At 44.3% G+C, this 25209-nt stretch overlaps 3 protein-coding genes across 5 annotated transcripts in view; 2 read left to right on the top strand and 1 right to left on the bottom strand.

The window, feature by feature from the left end:
• SLU7 (SLU7 homolog, splicing factor) overlaps positions 1 to 8779 on the top strand; it is a 12191-nt gene extending 3412 nt beyond the window's left edge. For 2 of the 3 annotated variants that reach the window (XM_054841627.1, XM_054841628.1), the window contains exons 6-16: positions 432 to 497; positions 1946 to 1993; positions 2505 to 2636; positions 2885 to 2982; positions 4357 to 4424; positions 4627 to 4766; positions 5652 to 5813; positions 6269 to 6373; positions 6558 to 6632; positions 6887 to 6991; positions 8006 to 8779. In XM_054841627.1, coding sequence (XP_054697602.1) covers positions 432 to 497; positions 1946 to 1993; positions 2505 to 2636; positions 2885 to 2982; positions 4357 to 4424; positions 4627 to 4766; positions 5652 to 5813; positions 6269 to 6373; positions 6558 to 6632; positions 6887 to 6991; positions 8006 to 8185 — 1179 coding nt within the window. In that variant the 3' untranslated portion in view covers positions 8186 to 8779. The remainder of the gene's footprint in view (positions 1 to 431; positions 498 to 1945; positions 1994 to 2504; positions 2637 to 2884; positions 2983 to 4356; positions 4425 to 4626; positions 4767 to 5651; positions 5814 to 6268; positions 6374 to 6557; positions 6633 to 6886; positions 6992 to 8005) is intronic. The other variant, XM_054841629.1, reaches the window with a different exon arrangement.
• PTTG1 (PTTG1 regulator of sister chromatid separation, securin) overlaps positions 1 to 17162 on the bottom strand; it is a 25186-nt gene extending 8024 nt beyond the window's left edge. The window contains exons 1-2 of the mRNA XM_054841631.1: positions 16981 to 17162; positions 1232 to 1426 (exon numbers count right to left, since the gene is read on the bottom strand). The gene's annotated coding sequence lies outside the window, so the exon portion shown is untranslated. The remainder of the gene's footprint in view (positions 1 to 1231; positions 1427 to 16980) is intronic.
• Positions 16289 to 25209, top strand: C1QTNF2 (C1q and TNF related 2). The gene is made up of 3 exons (XM_054841630.1): positions 16289 to 16781; positions 21470 to 21718; positions 23034 to 25209. The coding sequence occupies exons 2-3, from the start codon at positions 21478 to 21480 to the stop codon at positions 23645 to 23647; spliced, it is 855 nt and encodes a 284-aa protein (XP_054697605.1). The 5' UTR covers positions 16289 to 16781; positions 21470 to 21477; the 3' UTR covers positions 23648 to 25209.

Here is a 25209-nt window from a genome sequence, read left to right as displayed (position 1 = left end):
ACCTTAAGCACTGAAGTTCCTAACTAGATTATGAGGACACAATAATAAAACATGTTTGTTCTTAAAACACTACTGAACTAAAATAAGCTATCTTTTTCTTAAATTAGGATGCACATAATAATGGTATAGCTTCATAAACTCTAGAAAACTGTTTTATTTAACAGTATAATATAAAATAGTAAAATGGTTAGTGTATATATAGCTTCCTTTCCTTGAAACTCAAAAAGCAATACGGTAAAGTATAGGAGCAGAGGAGAAAACCTCTAGGCTGCTGATTTTTTTACAAACACCCAGTGAATTAAAACCTCATGTTTTTATAATAAGGAATACATTTAAATGACAGCAGTCACAAGAGATGCTTATGATAAGTATTACTACACACTTGCTATTAAAAAGAAATATTAAAACAAGTGCATTTTCATGATACGCAGGCCAAACGTACACTGAAAGCCCAGAAGCTTCAGGAAGAGTTAGCATCAGGAAAGCTGGAGCAAGTGGTAAGTAAACAAAACCCTAATTTATTTTTATTTAGGCCAAAAAAAAATGCAACAGGTTACTTCTGCTCTCTGATGCTTTTATTCTCTATACAGGGTCTGCTATTGTTTTTTGTGCACTTCAGTAATTTAAAGATTTTCCTAGTGCCAGCATATTCTGTGTCACATTAAAAAATTTGAAGCATCTTCTTTCAAGTGAGAGTGGCTTGGTTTGTTTTTTTTTTTTATGGGCAAAAATTCTATGTGATTATTATTATTGCTAAAATTAATGACATGGATTTTTAGGTCAGAAAAACTTGTTTTCCATGTAGTTTTGTTTATGTACTGAAATGTTTTTTTGTATTTAAAGATTGTTACGTCTGACTCATGTTGAGGTAATGACTGTTACATGACTGTGGATTGTTTTAGTCATGCTTAGCATAAATTGGAATAGGAAGGTATTTTCTTTATCTTAGAACAAAACTTGTTTCTTATTCAGTCATTGCTATGACTATTTGCAGTGTCTCTGGTTACTTGAAGTCTAAGCATATGTATTTCTCTCTGGCTCATAATTCTGCAGTTTGCATCTTCCACTAACTTCTACAAGCTCCTCTTATAAAATTCTAATCTTAAAAGGCATTTCTGATAATATTCTGAGTTTATAAAATAGGGAAAAAGTAGAGACTGCTCCTGGTCAAAAGTAGCTTTTTAATAATCAATAGGGTAAGAAAGAAAGCACCAAGCAAAAGACTACATACAGTTGGGCCTCCGTCTTCCAGAGGTTGTCAAGTGGCATTTTGTCACTAGATGGCAGAGTGAACTTAATCGCCAACCTAGCACAAACTACAGCGTTCTGATCTTCCTGATAGAAAAGATTCTTTCTGGTTTTGATGTCTGTTTTCACCACAAGGCAACATTGTTGGCTTCATATACTTAGTCCTTACAAAATGGAGCTGAAAGAAGAAAAGTATATTTGAAACATAAGTACTATCTCTGATGGAGAGGGCTAAGACTGATGCTACTTGCTTCTGATTTGTGCTCAATATTCCCATCAATCCTAACAAAATACTTGCATATGCATATCTTCTTAATTTTTTTTTTAAGCTTTCAGAGTTGAATCTTGGTTATATTTGCATGAGATTAAATATTCTGGTCTAAACCATTAGTGTTCAAGGGCATAACAAGCTCTAAATAACAGTGACAGCTCTAGAATTTGCTGTTCTTGCAAAGGCTTGGAAATTTAGTTGGGAATACAGTGAAAAGGTCTCCAACATGCGTCTGTAATAGAGACACGTACAAGCTCTTTCCTAGAACATTCAAAATACAGCAGTCTTTGTGCATGTTGTGCCAGAGGTAAATTGTATTTTGCATCCAGCATCAAAGCTCTGCTTTGATTGTCCTTTATTTCCCTGCCATCTTTGCGCTCTCCACTATCTTGTCTTCTCTGCTGATGTGCTCTTTGTTTGCTGCAGAACTCCCCAAGACACCAGTGGGGAGAAGAGGAACCAAATTCACAGACAGTAAGATGATTACCCACTGCATCACACCATGGGCAGGAAAAAGGACCTGTAGTTAGTGCAACAGTGAAACAAGGGTGGCACAAGGGTTTCAGTGTCAGGTTCATGCCACTAGCTGCCTATTCTTTTGGGCAGAGGTTGTTGGATTTCATAGAGGGGTTTTGGTTTTAACTTCTGTGTGCCGCCAAATATTAGAGATGCAAGCACATAACTAGTTTTTAATAAGTGGTATATTTTGCCCAAGATAACTTTTCTTAATATCATCACGCTTGTGCTTTTGTAACTGTTTCCATGTGAGGAAGTGGAAATCCTTTAACAAGAGTATTTCTGAAAATTGTCGAATATTAGGTTAGTATGTTACTAGCATGACAGCACACTTAAGCCCAAGAAAATGATGCTAACTTTTAACTGCATGGATTGCAGAATTTTTAATGAAACCACTAAAGTCTGATTCTCATACTTGTCTCTAGAGTGAATGTCCTCTTTTATTTAGAAGTTTCCCATCTCTTCTCAGGAAAGAGATCATAACAGTGAAGATGAAGATGAAGATAAATATGCAGATGACATTGATATGCCTGGGCAGAACTTTGACTCTAAAAGACGTATCACAGTTCGAAATTTACGTATTCGGGAAGACATCGCAAAGGTGAGCAAAGAATTCTTTTCAGATGTTCTTTTGTATTCATGAGAGTTAATTTCAAAGAAATTATACGCTCAATTATTGAGTTTGTGTATGGGTCTTGGGGTTCTATTCCTGCTCATGTTACGACTTGGTCAAGGTCATCCTTTTACACATCTTTTTTAAAATGCTTAAGCTGGGGGAATACAGTAGCAACTTCAGTTCTTTTAAAATCATAAATATGAAATATCTTGTGTACTGTTTTCTTTCCCTAGTACTTGAGGAATCTTGATCCAAACTCTGCTTATTATGATCCCAAAACAAGAGCAATGAGGGAGAACCCGTATGCCAATACAGGCAAGAATCCAGATGAGTAAGTTAAAACAGGGTCATGCTTGTATATCCAACAAAACTCTGCTAAAAATGAGTTTAATAGTTTTGTATTTTCCTTTATCTGTATGTCCTTTTAATAATGAATCCGTAGTCAGTTATGGGTAGAAGTAGTAGTAAACATGAAAAGAAATTGTTTTGTTTAGCAGCACTTTTTGTTTTAGTATATAAAAGTGGTATTTTAGTAATACTGGCCCTTAATCTTCAGGTTTAGTGTAATGATCTGTACAGGGATTTAGAACACTTTGCTGTCTCTAGAGGTGATACCCGTAAACAATAATGATGTTTACGTAAAGTATTTCAGTAACCAAATCTTAAATTTCATCCCTTGTTTCAGCACTGGAGATTAGCATGGAGTGTCTGTGGTACCTAACTAACATCTGAATTAGGAGCAAAAACTCCTCATATATTAATAGGGCCTGCATAGAAAAGGTCTGAAAGATTTGGCACTGTCTAGATAGACAATTAAAGAATGCCATAGGCTTGCTTTTGGCTGCACGTAAGGCTGTCTCATTCGTGACCCTGCCATGACCTGTGTGGTGCTGTGGACACACAGAGTAGACGGGCTATGAGTAGAAACATTTATTTAGAGTACAGTAATTGGATTAGCTTGCTGCCTGAAATAGACTGACAGTGGCTAAATGCTAGCAAATAATGTTCTTTCTACCTCCCCTTGCCCCCAGCTAGAATAATGCCAGTCAGTTCTTTTTTTTTTTTTTTTTAAGATTCAGATGCTTTCACTTCTGTCCAGAGTCATAATTTGACCTTTGTTGAATCTGTGTTCCTGCCACAGCATTGCAGACTGTAAATTTTTCAGAGTGGGAGATGAAGAACATAGGAAATTGGATTGTTAACATTATTTGATTTCTCAGCCTGTGTTTCATACACTCATTGTGAATCTCTTCAAAGGGTGTGTAAAAGGTAACTGAAAGCAGTAAAGCTGCTACCAGGCCTTAACCCAGTAAAATACAGTGGGTCTGGGCAGGAGGAGAGATTCACAAATCCAAAAGCTGGGAATCACTATGCTAGAATACTACCTACCATTCATGCATATTTATTGTGCAATTAGATCCAAGTTTGAGTCATGGTGCTTGGTATCCAGACGAAGCTCCAGGTCTGTGTTACGTTTCCATATAAACATAGGCATCAAGTATTCTGAGTTGCTGTCTAATACTTTCATGACTCTATGGGGAGCCTAGACTTTCATGTCTTGAGTTGAATGCTCCTTATTCTCCCTCCATTCTTAACTCCTAGGGCACAAAGGAGAATTTTTGTTTTCCTGTTGGTGTTCTGTGATTGTATTTAAAAAGAAATTACGTTACTTGAATGCTAAGAATCATATTGTTCTTTTCTGCAGAGTTGGTTATGCGGGTGACAACTTCGTTCGCTACACTGGAGATACCATTTCAATGGCACAGACTCAGTGTAAGTGGGGTTTGGTTTTTTGTTTTTTGGTTTTTTTTAAGGAAATGGACTTAAAAGACTTAAGGTAATGCTTCTTTCTTGGAGAAGAGAAATAAATCTTTTTAGATTGCGGCTTTCTTTCAAATTACTACAGAATTAAAGATCGTAATTTGAATGCACATGTTTTAGAATAAATATTGAGTGAAACCTCTTGTGTGCACAGTGTTTGCTTGGGAGGCTTATGACAAAGGCTCTGAAGTTCATCTTCAAGCAGACCCTACAAAATTAGAGCTACTTTATAAATCCTTCAAAGTGAAAAAAGAAGATTTCAAGGCACAGCAGAAGGAAAGCATCCTAGAGAAGGTAATAGACATTTGGTTTTACTTAATAAGAATTCTGTTGAGTTTGAAGTTTGGGTCTTAGGGAACAAATAAGATTACTAATGCTGTGTGAAAATGCATCAGCTGTTGGCAGCAGCTTAGATTTATAAAAAGATTTTTATATCTATACACGCTATCTTGTGAATTGGATTCATTATGTTATTTAATATAGGAACCATTGAAGATCTGCTGGTATTTCTTTGGATTATTGGGAGCTCTTCCCTTAACTGTCAGAATTTCTCCAGTGAAAACTTTGACAGCAGTATGTAGGAGGAGTGGGAATTTAGATTTTTTTTTTTTTAAATAATACAAGTGATTGAAAAAGGGTTTTTGCTGTTTAAAAGTGGTATCTTTTGTAAAATACCCAAGTAACTGTCTCCCAAAATTATTTTTAAATTTTCTTTTCTCTTAAATGTGAAAAGCAAAATTTTCAGACTCAAGTTTTGGGTGCAGTCTTCTAGATAAATATTTATTTTATACTTTACTACTGGCTTTTTGGACAACTGATAACTAAATAATCCATTTAGATTCTAACCATGTTAACATTCAAGTTTGGAGGGGGACAGGAAGTACTGCTCTACTTATGCCAGAGGCTTTTGGTATGGTCTGAAAAATTTTCCTGCTTTGAGTGAGGAATATCACTGTTGTGTTACCTGGAACAACAAATAAACAAAAAATAGACCACCAAAAAACTCCACAGTGGCCATAGGAGGAGCTGCATTTCTCTCTTAACTATTCACTAAAGATTAAACTGTCTCCATCCACTTCAGAAGGTACTGAAGGTGAAGATTTTGAAATGTATGCTTAACTACATAAAAGGTGGGGGATTTTGCAAAACTGTTATATGTCATTTCTATATGCATTTCAGTATGGAGGACAAGAACATCTAGATGCCCCACCAGCTGAACTGCTGTTAGCTCAAACAGAAGATTACGTGGAGTACTCTAGACATGGAACAGTCATCAAAGGACAAGAGAAAGCTATTGCTTGCTCTAAATATGAAGAGGATGTAAAGATCAACAACCATACAGTAAGCCCCAGCTTATGCAAAATTATAAAAAAAATAGATTGCTTCCCTTTGGAAGGGAATGAGGTGTGGTAGGATACAGTACAATGCAATTAATACAGCAAATACATTTCTCCTGTCTCAAATGTGACACTCTCCTTTTTCTACTAAGGATGAATTTCAAGTTGCCATGGTTGCGATGTGAATTTGAGGAATTGCGATGGCAATCTTAAACTGATGGGGAAGTTACTGTATTTCCCTTCGACTTTGAATATGAGTTGACGACATCCTGTTGCATTTCTTTTTTTTTTAAACTGCACCTGTAAGGCTAATGTCAAATTGCAAAAGTATTTCTCCTAACTTTCCCTTCTGGCTTGTTTGAATAACTTGCTTATCAGCCTATAACCTCAAGAATAAATTGCAGCCTGCCTCTTACGCAAGTATTGTGGACATAACTGCTCTGATGTCTTCTTTTGCAGTGCATTTGGGGTTCGTATTGGAAAGAAGGCAAGTGGGGTTACAAATGCTGCCACTCATTTGTCAAATACTCATATTGTACAGGGGAAGCTGGGAAAGAAATTGCTGTAAGTATTGTCTTATTTAGTCACTTGGAAAGAGCTAAAAAGCATTCATCTTCCTATCTAAGTTTCAGACTGTTTTGCTTTGGGGGGGGGGGGGTTGGGTTTTGGTTTTTGGTGGAGTTTTTTTGTCTTTCCCCTTTCAAATATGCTTAGTAAATGGGTATCCTTCCTCTTGTCTATTGTATAGAATACTGAAGCAAGCTTACTGGAAGAGCAACCCAGGGAGGAAGAACACATGACAAAACCCAAAACACTGATGGAGGTAGGTTGTTTCCATTTCTCAGGAAGGCAGATAGTTTTCCTCAGCATTTTAAGAGATGGAAAGATATGTATAACTACAAATTATGTAAGTCATAATGAGTTTGAAAATGATTAGACTGTCTTATTAGATCATTAACATCTCTATTGAAAACTAAGCTCTCAAATAGCATTAATAGATGCTTAGGACTTAATGGCTTGAACATTACTGATGTTTGCAAGATGAATCTTAACAGTAGCTGGTTTTCCACCTTACAGATCCACCAAGAGAAACAGAAAGAGAAGAAAAAGAAGAAGCACAAGAAGAGCTCAAATTCTGACAGTGAGGGTGAAGAGAAAAAGAAGCAAGAAAAACTTAAAAAGGTGTGCTATATTCTTCAGTGGTTTTGTGGCAAAAAGATCTTGAAATACATTTTACAACAATGTCAGTTCTATGAAGTCTGTAATGCAGTTCTTGTGGTATTCCGTGGGATGTTCTTTGATGCTAATTTTAAGCTAAAACAAATGTAAAATGCTGTTAGATGTTCTAACGTGCATTCTATATTTCTCTGGCAAACATGCAATAAATATTTAGTTTTGGAATAATTAGTTTAGAAGATTTAGAACACTTCCTTTCTAGGCACCTGTTACAGCTATAGAGCTATAAAAGACATTGCAGAACACAATGATTTGGGTACTGAAGAAAGATGGAGAGATCAAAGGCACTGTCAAAGCTTAACTTAGCACTTTTTATCCCAGATCTGGGCCCGGTCTCACGGTTGATGCAATAAATCCATCCACCAAGCTGTCTACCAAATGCTGCTAAACAGCCCTTCCACAAGCACAGCAGTCTGCCTCTGGCTATTCAGAGTGTGAAACTAATGTTAAACTATGGTTAATTGAAGCATTGTACAAATGCAGCTTCTTTTCAGTAGCAAGAAGGAGCAACAGTAGCACTTTGAGGAATGTGAAAACATGTATTTCAAAAAGCATTAAAAAAACCCAAAATGCAAAAAACACACCCTGACTGAAACAAAAAACCCACCAACAAACCAACCCAAACCCCTGAGAGCACATGCCTGCTTATTTGCTTTTGTACTTACTCGATCATGATTACATTTTAGGTAAAGCCAAGGAATTTCTTACTTGATTTGGACAGTTGGAAAGAGGTTGAAGTATCTTGTTTGCTAAATATCATTTTACCATCATTTTATGTTAAAAAGCTAAAAAAATTAACATTAAATGTAGTGTGCTGCAGGTGGGCTGGCAAATGCACGTTGCTTAACCCGCCATTCTGCCTGCTGCTTGTTCATTATACTAGAATCTAATACAAACTTTCATTGTTTTTTTTGCTTAACTTCTATTGTGTTTTTTTTTTTTAATTTGCTTTTGTTTCAGGCACTAAATGCAGAAGAAGCTCGTCTTCTCCACGTTAAAGAAATCATGCAGTTAGATGAGAAGAAGAGGCCATACAACAGCCTGTATGAAACCAGGGAGCCAACAGAAGAGGAAATGGAAGCCTATAGAATGAAACGTCAGAGACCTGATGATCCCATGGCCTCTTTTCTTGGACAGTAGTCACGGTGAAAATCATTCCAATACACGAGATTTTTTTTTCATACTTGTTTACAACTCTGTAGACACTTGCTTACAATCCACATGTCTAATTAAAGTGCCATAAATGAGACTTTTTTTGCACCAAAAAAATTGGTGAAAACTTTCAACAGACATAAGTTGTCTGATACGGCAATTTTATATATGTGTATGTGTATATATATATTTGTGACTATATATACACATATATATGATTATATGTGTATATATATAAAATAAATACACTTACTCTGTAAATTCTTTATTGGGAGAGAAAAGATCTGATGCTGGCTGGAATTCTAGGTTCGTTTGGCCAACTAATATATGCATGAAGTCATGCTACATTCAGTAAAACTGACTACTCAGAAGAAGTGGTCAGCAGGTGTCAATATAGAAACAAATTGCTGAAAAAAATTGATACAGCTACTGAAGCCTCTTTGTAAAGGGAGTTGCCTGTTCAATGGGTTTAAAAGGAGAAACAGTTTCTTTCTTGATCGCTTTGTAGTAAGTTATTTTGGAAATGTAAAAATTGATTGTTTTGTACAGTTTTGGTTAAATTAATAAAAAGGTCTTAAATGCCGTCCAGCCTTTTTACTGAAGAGGTTTCTGCAGCTGCTAACATACAAATTTCAGTTGCAAAGTTCTTTGGTTTTCTGTTTGATAGCAGTATTCATCTTTCTTACCCCTGTAACTTCAAGAATCCTGTTGCACGGTGTAATACCAAGTGTCAGGCTCTAATACCTTGTGATCATGTGAAGCAGCATCTGCTTTGTGTTTGGCAATATTAGTCCTTCAACTGAGAGCTTTCCCCTTTAACTATTAAAAGTTGAAGAAATGGGTGAAAAACTTCACAGCATGACTTCAGAGTTGGAAGGCTTGAAAATTATTTCTGTTATAGCCTAAGCTATCTTATTTAACATGGCTTTTATAAACACATTTAATGTGGTTATATTAATGGTAGGACAAGGAAGACTCTGTAACCATGTCTTTTCTTCTAAAAATTAAGAACTTGATTAAAATTTCCATTTTGTTGACAATGAAATTAAAGTTACTGGAAGAAAATGAAACAGTATGTTATGCCTGTAACATGTTGTACCTGTAATTTCCACTTGTAAAGCTGGTTTCCTTTTTTTATTAGATTTTCTCCAAGTCTGCTTCCCCTTTATTTTTGTTACAGAAATACTAATTCTGAACACAGACTTTATTTTATAGGACTTCTAAATCTGACTGTGGACTTTTATTTTATAAAACTTGATTTTAAAATCCTCCTAGCACTTGCAAAAAATACAACCAACTAATGAGATCAAAGATCTGGGGGTGGAATTAATATAATCAAGTATCAGGAAGGAAAAAATTTTAAACAGTAGAAATCAGCTTTTGCAGAAATTGCTTTTATGTTTTCACAAACAATGTGGATTTAGGCAGAAGGGGAAAATATTAGGGATATAGTTTTCCTTCTGCTACGCTAGTGACTCACATTCTAGGTTTCCACATTAGCTCATGTCCTGACCTTTCTAGGTTATGGATAACTTCAAGGGAAAACTGCTCTTTTCCACAAGTAATTACATACACCAAAGACACATTTAAGTGTCGTGTGTGTGGTATCACAGCCGCTTTGAGGGTTGAGTATTTTAATTTAGCATACAGAAATGCTAATAATGGAAATTCTGCATTAGTCTGCAATGTAGTTATGTATTAAAACTATCTCTGATACTCTTATTGATGATCAAAATTTTAGGTTGAGTATTGCCTGTGTTCCAGAGCTCCTCTAGTATAACCTGAATGCAAACTGTCCTTGGGTGATTGTTCGGAATTAGCTGAACGGTAAGCTGTTATTCTTCTCAGGGCTGTAACACCTGAAGTTCTGGCCAGCATCCCTCCAGCTGCAGAGACACCAACTGCCATTGTCTTAGGCAGGGCCAAGTTCAATTTGAGGGGAGAAGAGATGTCAGAAGGGTCCATGTTATCAGTCCCTTGAGCTATTTAAATACCTTTCTAAAAGTAGCTAGAGACTTGATTCTTTATAAAGGCGGCAATTCAGAAATAACACTGAAAAGAGCAATTTAGAATGAAGAACAAATAATTCACCAGTCTAGGCAGCCTGTGAAGTTCAGATTTAAACTCTTGTTTAGTGAGTATTTTTCTTACACTCGAGAAAAATTGAGAGAGTTAAAGGTGCATGTATTTTAGAAGCCAGTATAACCTGTTCAGTGCTACAGGGAGCTAAGTTTATTTCAAATAAACATACTGAATTCCACTTTAAGCATACTCACATGGATGGATTTTATTTCACTACCTGAAGACACAACTGTAACTTACTTTCCAGCTTGCCCTGTCTCGCTCTGCTGGGAGAGAGCCCGTGGGGAAGGTGGAACAGTTCTCTCTGGTGAAGCAGAGAGGCTGCTCCAGGGGAAAAAGCAATTAGTAGTGTTTTATTCAAAATACAGTTCCTTGAGCTTGTGAATGATGCAGAGGAGATCAGTCTCAACAGTTAAGAGGACAAATAAGGCTTAAAACATGTTGTCCTATTTATGTCATAAAGGTTAAATGTTAAAGAACATTGTGGATCTGATCATGAGGATTAATTTTCCTCCATCTGCTTCCCCTGGGATTTGGCATGCAGTATGACTGTGCATATCCAAAGACCGCTTCCTATTGCACAAGAAGAATTTTTCCTTTCTAAAATGAGTTTGAAATAAGCTCACGACAAGCGAATTTACAGTGAAAATGAGCATACTCTAGCAGAGGCAGCTGAAGCTGAGAACTCCTGTTTCTTGCATGCACAAAGGTAGAAGCAGGCGAGAGGAAATTCCTTAGCCTGGTAACACAGACTAGTCCAATTCTCAAACCACAATACAAGATGGACCCTCCTGGCACAGTCAGGGTAGCTTTCACTCAGTCTTGCTCTTGGCAAAGCTCAAAAATTATTTTCTCAGCTCCTTTTTCAATAATTGCTTTGGTTGCCTCATTTCTTATCCTGTTGAGCACTGGTTGTCTGAGGCATACTCAGGCTGCAAACTCTGCACAAGCCAGCTGATTTGAAGACGTTTGCATTTTTAAAACGTAGATTAAAACATCCTCTTTTTTTTTTTTTTGTTGAAAAGTTTAGTGTTCTGTGTTATCTTTCAAGGCATGCCAGAAGGTAGTGCTTTTACTGTCTCCACATGTCTTTGTAATTGGATCTTTATGGCTTTCCTGAGTGGGTTAATGAAAGAGATGCACTGTTCTAGCGAGCTAATTGTTTTAGGCTGTTGAGGGATCGGAAAAAAGCAGGAATGATAGCAATTAGTTGAGGATGAAATGGAGTTCAACTTTTAAAGAAAAGAAAGCAACAGAAGAGACAGGATTTTCTGTGCTCACTAATGCCTAGTACAACCCAGTAACTGCAGATCTCTGTACCGCTTTTGGGTATAACTTCGATTACTCTGTTCAGGGCAAAACACTGTGGCCTAAACTACGTGCAGGCAACTCCTCATTGTTCTGTTATCACTCCTGTTTGCATTCTTTTTGCCAGATACAACAAAGAAAGAGACAGAAATACCTTGCTAACTTAGACTAGAAACTACCTGAGACCAGAAACCCACCGGGATAGTAGATAGTGATGAATTTTGCTTCTGCAAAATGCATTTCAGACCTCAGTGGAACAGAGAAACAAAATCACTTTGCCTAAGAAAACCTTGCTCGGTGGACAGATTAGCAAACTCCAGATTTCTAAGCTACAAAGTCTTAAAAGTCCAGTAATTCCAGAGCATTTTAGAAACAGCCTCCATCCCGCCACTCATTTGCACTGCACTTGGATCTAAGCGCAGCCCTCGGCCCGCTGCTCTATAATCTCCCACCACAGCTCTTACGAGTGGGACCTTTTTTTCAGATGCATTTACTTCCTGAGCACATTTGCACATGCATTTGTTCTTCATTTTTAATATAAAGCCGAGAGCTGCAAATTTGGCTCTAACACCACAGCAGAGTTTTAACCCATTGCTGCTCTTTATTCATAAGCTGCTACAACATATGCTAAAAGCGCGTCGGGAAGGTGGACGCGGGAGCGCGAGACCCGGGGTTAAAGTCGCCTGCTGTAGCGCCCTGTTAGCGAGGCGGCTGTTAGAGCAGCCCAGGCAAAGGGGGAATTCCCTCACTCTAGCACTGCTCCTGGCTCTGCACATCCCGGTTGGGAAGGGGTTATACCACCGGGCTGTGGGCCGCACGGGAGTCAAGCTGCCGGAGCAAAATGGTGCCTCCAGCTGCCTCCTGGTTTTGCTCAGCTTCCCTTCTTGCCTTAACAAGTCTCACGCTGGGCATGTGCAGAAGCCAAAGCTCCGGGCTGCAGGTTTGAACAGCAGAGGCAGCACAGCCCCGCAGTATATTCTGCCGATATACTAGGATTTTCTCAACATTTTAGAAAGAGCTGGAAGACCCTTTTTAGCAAATTATCAGTTCTCCAAGAACAGAAAAGCCAGCTCTAATGCAAAATTCTCTACTTGGAAAGCAGCAGCAGGAGAGGGGATTTTATCTGTAGCTATTACTACCTGCGCAGACTGTCGCTCTGTCACTGCTTGCACGCAATGGAAGTAATTTTTCACTCGTCTCTGGAGGCTGCTGCTTTGCCCTGAAGGACAGAGGCACTGTGCCGTGACACGGGTAAGTGACATTTGCTGGCTTTCCCAGCTTGGGCCAACGCTGCCCATGTCCCCAGGTACTGGGATTGCTGCTGATGCCACAGACTCCAGAAGTGGGGCTGGAGTTTTTTGTGTTTTGGGAAATACATGGCATTTTCAGAAGGGTCTTTTCTTGTCTAACTACATTATTAGAGACCTAGGCAGGAGCCGCTTGTGGCAAGTCAAAAAGATTGCCAAGTTTCAGTTTGAGTTAGAAGGTGCATGAGACAAAAGAAAAACCCCAACCTTAACACATCTGCACTGTGCTCGTGGTGGCTCACTGGTGCTTGGGCTGGTTCCCACTTCCCTCTTCCTAAAATAAGCTCTATTTATTTTTATCTTAATGGGTTAGGACTGCAGTTCCTACGCAGAGCTAATGGTCTCAAGGGCATCCTTTAAGTTTAAACAGAGATTTGACTCATTTTTATGGGGGCTTTTGGAGAGGGACAATCACTCTCTGAAGACTGCTCACAGACTTCCAAACTCCTTTTAGGCAGGGCAATAAAAATTACTCAAATCACGGGTCCACACTAAGCCAGGAGGCCTGTCGGGTAGAAAAATGCTTTTTCCTTCCCATTAGTATCTCCCAAAAAAACCCAAAGCACCTACGCTTATCTTTGAAGAGAAGGACGCTTTAATTGCCGTTGCCCCGTGCAACGGGAAGGCTGTATTTTAAGCTGCCTCCAGCCTCTGGGTGAACTGCAGCTATTTTGGCATTTGCCCAGTCATTTTGTTTGGTTGCAGAGGCATTGCTGCAAGGTCGGTATCCGTAACGGTACAACACGTTAGCGCTCAGAAAGCAAACGAGGGAAAACCCTTCCTCGCCGGGATGCAGCCCTGTCCCGCTGTCCTGGGGTGGGAGCCGGCGGTCGCTCACCTTTCGGCACGTGCACGCGAGATAGCGGAACTGCAATCACACTTCTCACTCTGTAGGAGCTGGATGATGCACCTTTCCCTTGCCACACAACCCACGCGTTCCCCCCAACAAGCTTTATCTGAAGGGTGTGAAGCCACAGCGCGCTGTGCCGGGGGCACCGGCGGGGATGTGGGCAGGGGGACGGGACCACGCCAGCCAGGAGCAGCGCTGAGGCAGCACCTCCCGGGCTGCTGCGAGGATTGCAAGGGGCGGCACGGGCGGCACGGCTTTGCTGCCGAGGAGGGAGCACCAGAACAGGCCCCAGCAGCCCATCCACGGTGGGGACCCCCACTCCCAATCCTACGTGTGTCCCGTGGGCGTCTGCCGAGACGGACGTCAGCCCGAGCCAGCTCCCTGTGCTGCAGCAACGAGCCACCTTCCCCATGATCAATGGTGAAAACTGCGTTAGTCATGGCAGGAGGCTTTTGCTAAAAAGCAGCACAGACAGGACACTATCTCTTGTAGTGCTTCCCTGCAATGTCTAGCTGAAAAAAAAAAAAAAAAAAAACCCAACAGAACCGAGTCTCAGGGCTGCTCCGTTTCACTGTGAACGCGCAGTTTATTTAACAAAGCGTGCTGCCAAACATGTTCTCCAGCAGAGCTGTCTGGGACCCCGGGTGAGCTCGGCTCGGCGTCGCAGCACAGACATATTTTCCATCTGCCTGGCAGGAGCTTCCCAGCGCTGCCTCTCCCCACGCCAACAAACTAGGTCAGGCTCTCGCTGCCTTCAACACACTGAGGATCCGGGCACAACATCACCAGTAACTGCGACTTCCCCAGTTACACCCTGAGTCGCCCAGCAGGAGCTGGATTTTCAAGCATCATTTCACCCCTGGCCCATTTCACATCTGTCCCGAAGTCCGGGTGCCCCAGCACTGCTGTCATGGGGCAGGTTTGGGACAAGTGTAAGAGCTTTTCCTTCTCAACACCGTAGCATCTGAGGAAATTGCTGTGGTTTCCCAGGCCAATCGGACTGGCACCCTGGCAAAGCCCACGGGAAGTTTTCATCTGGTTTCGTAAGAAACCCGAGGCAGGACCCGTGAAGGGGCAATGCCGTGAGCCTTTTGGCTGCCTCCAGCCCCGCACCCGGGCGGGAGAGGCTCTCCGAGAGAACTGGGCTTCTACAAACGTTATGGAAACAGGCAAAAAGTGAGAATTCATATTCAGCCGATCACCAGAGCTGCCCCAGGGGAGAACGGCTCTCGGAACCCATGTCTGGGGGCGTCCCCACCTGCGCTCACCCCAATGCCGGGGGGCGGCGGGGCTGGGGGCAGCTCCCCACGGGCCGAGCCAGAGCTCTGCAGGCATACGGCCGCTTTTCTGGAACAGCCCTTATCCCAGTGAGACTGCCGGTGACGGCTGCGTGGCTGTGGGCTCTCCAGGAGGTTCTCTCTCCAGGAGGAGTTCAAGGGCCGGGAACATTGCCGAGCTGTCAGGGAGCTGGGGGCCGGGGTGCCGGCTCTGAAGGAGCTCTGCTGGACCATCGGCACGAAAACAGCCCTGCGCTTCCTCGGCCAGACATTCCCACCCCTCCCAGGAGCAGCTGAACTGACCATAGCTCACAAAGCACGCTGTGTGCACAGCGCATTGTTACACGCTATCTGCTCCCACCATGTTCCAACAGCAAGTGCAGGGGAAAGCTTAAAAAACCCCACCACAACAGCTCCCATAAGGATGAATTCTGGCAGAGTCAGGAATGATACTTCCAGCGTACTCCCAATCAGCTGATAATCTGCACTGAGCAGAAAATATTTACTGGCTGGAGAGCAGCAGGGCAGGATCCGGAGCCCCGGCACCGAGCACACTCCTGTCCCAAGCCCTGCGCAGGATCCTGGCCGGGGCAGAGCGGGAACCACGCACCCACACCCGGGACCCACGGGCTGCGGCCAGGAGCGCCAGTGACCCACTCTGCGTGGGCAAGGGGTCAGGCAACTCCTCGACCGCTGTTTGCATCTCTGCACCTCCCCGGGGGCTGTTAGGGAAGCACTGTCAAGTTTGAGAGGTGTGCGGCATTTGCAAATTCTGGGTTGAACGTGCTGGTACACTGCTCAGAGCTGTAACGCCGCGACTTGCTGCGGCGGGGAAACATGAAGGGACGGGGATTTCCTGCGCCTCAGCACTTCTGCGCTGGCAGAGCTAAAGCTGCGCTCCGGCTTCAGCCGCTGCTTCTGCTGTTACTGCTTTGCCTTAAGCGATTGCTAGGGGGTTATAATTACTTTGCAAGCTTAAAACAAAATCCCAACCCTTTCGAAAGGCAGAAGCGTTCCCGCCCGGCCATCCCCATGGCAAAGCCTCCATGTTTTGTCTCGCACATCCACCTGAAGCAGCGCTGAGGTACCTGCCCTTTCCTCTCGGAATTCGCATTTCCAAAGCTGCTGCTTCACACAATTTCCTTTAATTCAAGCCCAGAGTGATCTGCTTGTCGAAATTGTTTTAGAAGTGAGTTTCCACCCTTAGGACAATATTCGCTCCCCTTCCTAACGCTCCGGGATCAAGTGTCAAAGCTGCTCCCTAGTTTGAGCCGCATTACCTGTCCCCTTACAAATTCTGCTGGCGCGGGCAGCGGCTACAGCAGAGAGGGGCAGAATCGATCAGAAATGATCCAGGCAGCTCCTGAGCCTTTCACGCAGGACTGCAAGGAAGAGACAGAAAGGGAAAAGCTCCCCAAGCATCAAGAGCTTTCCAGCCATATGTGCGTAAAAATTTCTTCCCGTGCCACGTGACAGAGGAAGAGGCGCAGACCCATTACACAATAATAAAAATATGCCTTTGGCAACGTTGAGCCGAAACCTGGAGCTGCTGCAGGAAGCTAGCAATCCCCACAAAAAGGAGTAAAACGTTAATAAAAAAAGAAAGACCGAAGTCAATATTGCACACCCCTCAGAAGGACGCTGCTGCGGCAGGACGGGGCTCGGGCTCTGCGCGTGACAGCGATCTGCAGCAAAACATCTGCTGAAAATCCTGTAGGTTTCCAGCGCCTGTCAAGATCTCACTGAAGAGATTAGTCGTGGTGAGTAGATTCACTTTCCCTTTTTTTTTTTCCCTCCCTCCTCTTAACCTTAACTTTGCAAACTTACCAAATAAGGTCTAAATCACTGAGCACTCAGGTTTCCAACGCCTGCACAGGAATCCAGAAAGGCAACAGTCGCCAGTTAAAAGAAATACCCCAGGAAGGAAACATTCCTCAGCCTGTTGCTGGGAGCACCCACCTCGTACAGCCGAAACCACAGCCTCTCCCTTCGCTCTGGTACCGATCGGCTGCTGCTGTAACAGGGCGTTAGCTCAGGGCTAGGCAGGGTTTGCCACGGGCATCCCTGGCTGCCCGAGGCTGAGACGGCGATGCCAGTTGAGGCACAGAAGACGCATCGCTCTCCTTTGCCTCCCTTGACGTTGCTCTGTGCGACAGCAGATAACACAAACTCCTGGCTGGTATAACTACTGCACTGGCTTATAGCAGAAATTAAATACATCCGTTTCAGCTGCTGTCACAGCAGCGCACCTTATTTTATCTAAATCAGCCCTGCACCCCAAGGTGTGCTTCCATCCCAGGGACGCTGCAGGGCAACCACCGCAGCTGAGAATTAGGCTCACGGGGATAATGTCTGATTTGAAGACTAATTAAGACATCTTGAGGAGTGCTGGGAAATTATGAAGCAGGAAGATGGTTGTTTTGTTTAAGAAAGCCTGGAGTATTGAAAGGAAACAGAGTAGAAAGTCACAGTCATCTGTTTGCTGCTGGGTCCCCCCTTGGGCCATCAGACCACCCTGCTCCTCCCTGCCTCCCAGCAGCAATTCCCGCCAGGCTCTCTCCTCTCCTGTCCTGTCCTCTCCCCACTGTGCTTTTCCTCCCCCGGGCAGGCACAAGCCACCACCGCAGGGTGCAGGGCGGCTTCCCTGGCCAAAAATCATCATCCGGCCACCGCACGTGCCACCAAACCACCCCACACCTGGCAAACCAGATCCAACGGGATTTCAGCCCAGCTGCCCTGTACGCACCAGAAATTACAATGATCCTTTCTCCTGGGGCAAAAGGCAAAGTCTTTTCTTACACAAACACCTTTTTAATGCATATGGATCTATAGAATTGGTCTGGCTTCTTAACGGGGAAGCGGCTCAGGAAGGTCACCTGCAGCAGGGCTGGGATGAGGGTGGTCGCGCAGGGGCTTGCAGGACCCGCGCGGAGCAGGGACATTGTGGCCACCAAATCTATAGGGGAGACAAGTGCTGGTGCTGCCCCAGGCTCTGCTGGGGAGGAGCTGGGCCATGGCAGCTCCAAAGCCCTGGCCAGCCGTGCCTGCGCTGCGGACGCCTGAGCTGGCTTGTTTAAGTGAAGCTGGCCCACCGTTCCCCCGTGCTGATAGAGCGTGCTCTGCCCGGGTGCTGAGGGGCTGAAGATTTGCATTTCAGCTGCAGGTACGAACTACAGCCATGGCCCGGTTCCCACGCTGAGTTGGATGGCACAGGATCTCTTCTCCTCCCTAAGCAGTCCTCCACCTCCAGTCAGCTCTCATAACCCCCGGGCACGGTGCACACTCCTGCACAACAGGCATCGGTCATGGCCAAAAAGTTTCCAAACCCTATTAACAAAGACGTTAATTAAAATGTCATTAGAAGAGTAAGACCTCAGCTGAAACCGTGCTGCATGGCCTCCAGTGCCAGGCCTGCCGCCCGTACTGCGGAAAGATGCTGATCTGTTTCCAATTTGCTTTTTGGAGCTCATCGTACGTTCTACATCGAGGAGCAATTTTCCTTTTAAGGTGGAACAGCATGAGGTTTGTTTTCTTTCAAAGAGATTTCTTTAAGAGGTTATTTATAGATCCTCTTGTGAATGTGACTGTGCTTTGCATCCCACGCGCACTGCTGTGATGTGGGCTGAAATGTTCTCGTGGGGCCGTTAATTACCACCGAGTCAGGAGCTGCGCCAGAGCACGGCTCCAGGGAGTCGAATACTCCCCGTCTATCCAAGTGCTGGTACTACTAGCCTCCCAGCCTCGAGGGATTTCGTGTTGCCACTTTTTATCCCATCAGACCAGCTAGCTGGGTTGTCTGAAGGTAACAGAAGTGCTTACAGTACGAGACGTCAAGAGAAGAAGCTGCCCTCCCGCCCTGTGCTCCCTCTCGCCCGTTCCTTCTCTACGTGAAGCAGTCCCGGCTTTTTTCCAGGTTATGCTCCACAACGACATTTCTCCTTGCCACAACTTATTAGCGTCATCCACCTCCAGACGCCTCACACTTCTCTTCTGCCCCATTTCAGGTGGTTACTGGGAAGCAGGGATGTAGCTTTCCTTGGGATCTCCCCACTCCGTGGGCATTTTAACTTTTTATTTCCCTTTCCATGAACCAAGAAGCCTTTATTCAACTGTCCACATTACTACTGGTTGGTGATTTCCATCTCACAAGGCCATTAAAGCGACACCTTTCACCAGCAGCAAAGAAACTTAGGCATAAGGAAAGCAAAAGAGCCGAAGAACAAGATGGCTTAGCAGCTGAATCCAGCCCAGGGATCTGTTCTGCATTTCCCACTCCTCTGCATGTTCTTAATCATACATATTGCAGAACTGGGGGGCTCCCACTCAGCATTGATACGTAGCATACTGCTCACTGGATTTGGAGCGTGTAATACGCATTTCCACCCCCCTTCCGGAGCCAAATACCAGGATGAGAGCACTAATGCCAACATGATATTTATACAAGACTTTAAGCATCTGATTTCCAGTGCAGGAGTCAAACACAGCGCAACTGGGGAGATGCTAAAGCCTCCCAGTATTTGACTTAACGCCGAGCAAGACCTTGCCTGACCAAGAGGCCACCGATGGATTGAAAGGGCTGGGATAGCCCAGCTCATCTTCTCTTGCATCTGTGTTTAACTACAAATGTGCTTCAGCACCAAAGCTTAGAGAAATACGTGACAGGCAGCTTGCTTGGTTTTCAATCCTCACTTACATTCTGTAATTTCGTTAGCAGGACTTCAGGATGCGATAAGAAAGTCCACGCAAATGGATGATTCTTGTAAAATATTTAACCCTCTACCATCAGAGGTAGCTGTAATAAGGGAAAAAATTAAATTTCATAGCAGTCTTTTTCATCAAATAAGAGCATGCACCTCTTGCCTGGGGGTAGGAGTTGTATCGAAGTGATACATGGCTAATTCCCTTAAAAAAAAAAAGAATCCTTTGGCTTTAGCTTGATCTCTCCTAATCAAAGAGCTACCAAGCAAACAGTGAACCAGCCACAGATCTGCATGGGGCAGTGTCTCATTTCTCCAAGGGTACTCCAGCTACAGAAGCTGAAAGAAAGAAATTGGGCCAGGGGATGTCTTTCATCCCTCCACCAGCTTGCTTCCATATTCATACAACTGGGGAAAAAAAAAAAGCCTTCTAGTCTGGGGAGGGGATGGCAGGAGCACCTTTACCCACGGGTAGTCAGAAACTGATACCCTAGGGGAAATTATCTGTTTTACTACATCTGTAACCACGTGCAGAACCCAAATTCTATTTTAAATGCTTCTAATACCCAGAGTCTTGGGTGGGTCATGCAGGAAGATGGGCTTCTGTCAATCAGCCTGATTTTGAGCATCTTCTCTAAGCTGGTGATGCATCTAAGCGCTATTTCAAGATGCGGTGGAATCACTCAGGAGCTGCACATGGAGCATAGCTATTTGCAAACAGCTCCATGCCGAGACATCCAGAGGGATATTTCACTGTACAATAACTGCTCTGTAGCATTAGCAGGTTATGGGAATAGCTTTGTTCCAGAAATTCTTTTCTATCGCTATCTCCCCATCCAGGAGCGGAGCGGGAGAAGCCCAGGAGGCTCAGCCTCCCGCCGTGGATGCAGGCAGAGCCTGGCACGCTCCAAAAAGCTCTTGGCATTTGCTATGCTTAAAGCAATGGCTCACTTTACAGAGCCAGGAGACAAACGACAGCCGGAGTTTTCGCAGTTACCTTTCCTTCCAAGGTGAATGTCGGTAACAAACATAAACCCAGAGAGGCAGGTCAGCACGGCGAGAGGTTAGAAAACCACCGGCGGAGGCTGCGGCGGGGCCGGACACAGCTCAGGGGCGGCTGCACCCCGACACTGAGCCAGAGACTTGGCGGGCGATTCGGCTGCAGGTTGTGCCGCGCCGGGGAATGGGACGGTCTCGGCTAGCGAAGAGGCTCGATTCCTGTATCAGGCAAAACGCAGTAAGGACTGCCTTGGCCCAAAGCCTCCGCGAGCCCATCTTCTAAATTCAGCCCTGCATCGCACGATGGGCTTCGTGCTCGGTAAGAAACCCCAGTGACCCAGCCGCAGGGCAGGTCTTACTGGGGAAGTTCACACCAACCAAACCCCTTTCTCCTTCTGCCGCTCCGCTAGTCCCGAGCAGCTGCTTTCCGCACCCCTCTGCCATCGCTACTTGTGTTTGGGGGCAAAGGAGGCCCAGGGAACAAAACAAAACAAGGGACGGCCACAGATAAAGACTTAGAGAAGAGCAAGTTTGAAAAAAATATCGGTCAGACCTAGAAAACTCCATGAGCCAAATCCTTGAATTCATGGCACACCAAAACAAACAGGTCCCCCACCCTGCCAAAAAAAGCCTGATTACCTCCCACGTTCACGCAAGTCTCTACAGCACACTGTCCCGGTGGAGGGGACACCGCCGTCCCCACACCTGCTGGCTACCACACCGAACAGCCACGTCCCATCTCCTTTTTACAGCCTGCGCCATGATCTCTGCTGTCCTCCTCCTCTGGACCGTGCCCTGTGTGGCAAACCACATCCTTGGGGGCTTTGCCAAGGGAGCGCTGCAGGAAGGTCCCCAGCTGGCGTGCAGCCTGCCGGGACCCCCGGGGCCACCCGGCCCCCCCGGCACGCCCGGGGCTCCAGGGACGGTTGGCAGGATGGGCTTCCCCGGCAAAGATGGCAAGGACGGCAAGGACGGGGATAAAGGCGAGCACGGCGACGAAGGTAAGAGAAAAGCACTTCTTAACAGAAGGGTAAAGTGTAAAAGCAATAGTGCAACAGCCCACTTAACAGCAACCAGTCACCCCAAACCCGAGCCCCAGGACAGACGACATCTCAAAGGAAACTCTTCCAGAAATTTCCACTCTCCCTGCTCCAACATCTCACACTTGTCAGCTCCTGCCAGGGGGGTCTGACTCACGTTATTTGCTGATAGCATCTTAATGCTGCACGCAGTTCCTGCTGCCTTCATTTTGTTCTGAAGTGAGACTCTCCCTGTTCTGACACATGCTCACTAGACGAGAAAGCGGTGGGCTCTGGCTCCTGCTCTCAAGCGAAAGAGTCGGGTGAAAACGTTAAGTACTTGCTCCCTGGAGCACTCTAGCTGGGTGACAGGCACTGCTCTGACCATGCTCAATCTATATCAATGCAAAAATTTAATTTAATCCCGAGGTGGGGGCTCTTACATCCACCCTCACAGGCAAGAAGCATGAGGACCAGCTGTGGTGAGATGAGAGTGATTTCCCGTTGCCACGCTAGAGTGCACTCCTGATTCAGCGTAACACCAGCGTGCCAAAGCTGCATCTTATTCTCTTCTCCCACCCCCAAAACAGGGCATCTGGAGAACAGGTTTCCACCCACAGCTGCGTTTAAATCTAGACTTGCTACAGCAGGTCAAGAAACAGTATATAAATCCCCATGAATTTGTCTTATATCAGACACTACCGCAATCAGCACTAATCTGCAGTTTCAGCATCACCGTACCAGCCCAACTCGCTTCCCATCCTATGGCAGTCCCTGCACTGGGCGTCTTCTGGTTCGTGACTGGTTCATCCCCAGTTAGGCTGGGCTTTTTACCACACCTAGATTTTTTTTTTTTTTAAACAACAGTTTCATGTTAAATGTTTAAAAAAAAAAAAAAAGAGGAGATTAAAAGTACTCCATCTGCTCAAAGCTACGTTCCAAAAGCTTCACAAACCTGTCCCACTTCTGAAAAACCCAAACATTTAAAGCTTGTTCTTGGCTAGCTTTATAATTAATTACTCCTTTTCTCGAGTGAGCCAGATAACTGAACCAGCCTTTTGGTCCTTAAAAGGGACAGACTGTCCTGCTCCCGAGTCCCGTTGTTATCATGCCAACTACCTACCTAACCTAGTTAGTCAGTCCTGGCAGATGTCCAGCCCCCGGTGGTATTTCATCAGGATTTTCACCAGCAAGGTTTTCCTCCTAAACAAAAATATACTGCTGCAATGATACAACCCCTTTCCGCTTGCAATATCATCTCTTTCACTGAAAAATTTACTAGTTATTTGTCTTCTAGGTCCACAAGGCAGAACAGGAAACCCCGGCAAGCCAGGACCGAAGGGGAAAGCAGGAGCTATTGGCAAGGCAGGCCCACGAGGGCCCAAGGGTTTAAAGGGTAATCCTGGAAAAAACGGGGCACCGGGAAAGAAAGGGCCCAAAGGGAACAAGGGCGAGACCGGGATGCCAGGACCCTGCACCTGTAACACCAACAAAGCCAAATCTGCCTTCTCTGTGGCAGTCTCAAAGAGCTACCCAAGGGAAAGGCTGCCCATCAAATTTGATAGGATCCTGATGAACGAGGGAGGACATTACAACGCTTCCAGCGGGAAATTTATATGCAGCATCCCAGGAATTTACTACTTCACTTATGATATCACTTTGGCCAACAAACACTTGGCCATTGGCTTGGTCCACAACGGGCAGTACCGGATCAAGACTTTTGATGCCAACACTGGGAACCATGACGTTGCCTCTGGATCAACCATCCTTTCCCTGAAGCAGGAGGATGAGGTGTGGCTGCAGATCTTTTACTCAGAACAAAATGGGCTCTTTTATGATCCCTACTGGACAGACAGCTTATTCACTGGCTTCCTGATATATCCCGATCAAGATTATCTCAATGAAATATAGGACGAGAAACCAGCCTGTGGGAAATAGCAGGAAACGCATGAGACCTCAGTCCAGCAAAGTATAGCCTGTACATGGACATGTGTGGGATTATCATACAATTCCACATTTTTGGCGCTAACAGCCTGTTTTGGCTATTTTGATATTGACTTGATGTCATCAACTAATCCACAGGGTACCAGGACCAGTAGGACTCACCTTTAAGCAGCCTCGTGAATCTCTAAATGTCAAAGCCACCCGTTATGTTTTACATGATGATTCCAACGCTCCATGTAACTCAAATACTGGTGCAGAATGCTTTGATTATTATATTATTATTACAAAGCATCGAAGCCAACAACCGCTTCCTGAAATCTGAGCTCAGAAGCGCCACTGATGCTGGAGACCCCTCCACTGCACCTCCTCCCCCTACACCCCATAAGAGTAATAATCCTTGCTAACAGAGTTACACTTTGCCAGCTACTTAAGAGTCGGGAAGTTGTCAGCTAAAGTTGTAAGAGTAGCTCTCAGCCTCATCAAAGCAGTATTAATAAGCAAAGGCATCTGGTCGGAATAGGAAATGACACAAAAGAGCGAGCTCGTTTCTACGGTTAAAGGTAAGACTCCTGGTAAGACGCACGCTGCTGCACTGAGCCCCACCGGCGCTTCTCAGATTTCAGCCTCGATCTACCACCGCTGGAGTCCTGCGTCTGGTTTTGGACGAGCGTTGGTAAGCGGTGACCAGAGCCTAAACTGGACTGTGCAAGCCAAATACCTGCGGGCCTCCGAGCCACGGTGGAGGATCAACATTACAGATAAGACTCAACTGTCAAAGACAGCGTGAAGCTTCACTCCAGAAAGAGATTCATTGATAACCTTCTCCTTTCATCCCTGCCAGCTTTTGCTGGAAGGAGATACTTGTGGTGCTGCCAAGATCCTCCCCAAGGGCTTAATGCTCCAGCCTGACCCTATCTTACTGCTGCTTTGCTTTTTTGATATTGTATGTCAAATATTACAGACGCTCAAAAAAAAAAAAAAAAAAAAAATCAATGTTTTGGTTCTAAACTGTATAGAAAAAAACCCCAGAAAAGTCAAAAGCTGAACTTCTGCTCAGCTGAGCTTTTTTGCTTTTGCTAAGCTGAGCTTAGCAATTTTTTACCTCCTCCGATTCAGCTAGTGCAGGGCCACGTTCCAAACAGGTTCGCTATTACCAAAGAGCTCTCCTGCTATAAAGCCGCTCACTCATTCTGGCTGCCTTGCCCCAGGGCGTCCAACGCTCCTGTAACACAGAGGTCTCTGCCTCAGTAGGCGGATGGAAGGAGTCTCTTCCTCACTGTCAGATGCATCTTCTTGGTTTCCAGTCATATTTCTCATCTCCTTTATCACTTGGTGAAAATGCTCATGAACTTCCAGCTCCCCTAATCCTCATATTTAGGCATTGAAGAGATATCCCATAAGAACAAAGATTATTTTTTTTTAATCTTACTTTTACAAATCATAATATTTGCATGATTTTTGTAAACTACAGTAATAGCGATACATCTTACAAAAATCTTTTCAAATACATTTTATAAAATAAAGTCGAA

Source organism: Grus americana, chromosome 14, assembly GCF_028858705.1.
Source record: "Grus americana isolate bGruAme1 chromosome 14, bGruAme1.mat, whole genome shotgun sequence".
NCBI classification, from domain to species: domain Eukaryota; kingdom Metazoa; phylum Chordata; class Aves; order Gruiformes; family Gruidae; genus Grus; species Grus americana.
The sequence above is the reverse complement of the archived record's forward strand: the minus strand, read 5'-3'. Positions and strand labels throughout refer to the sequence as shown.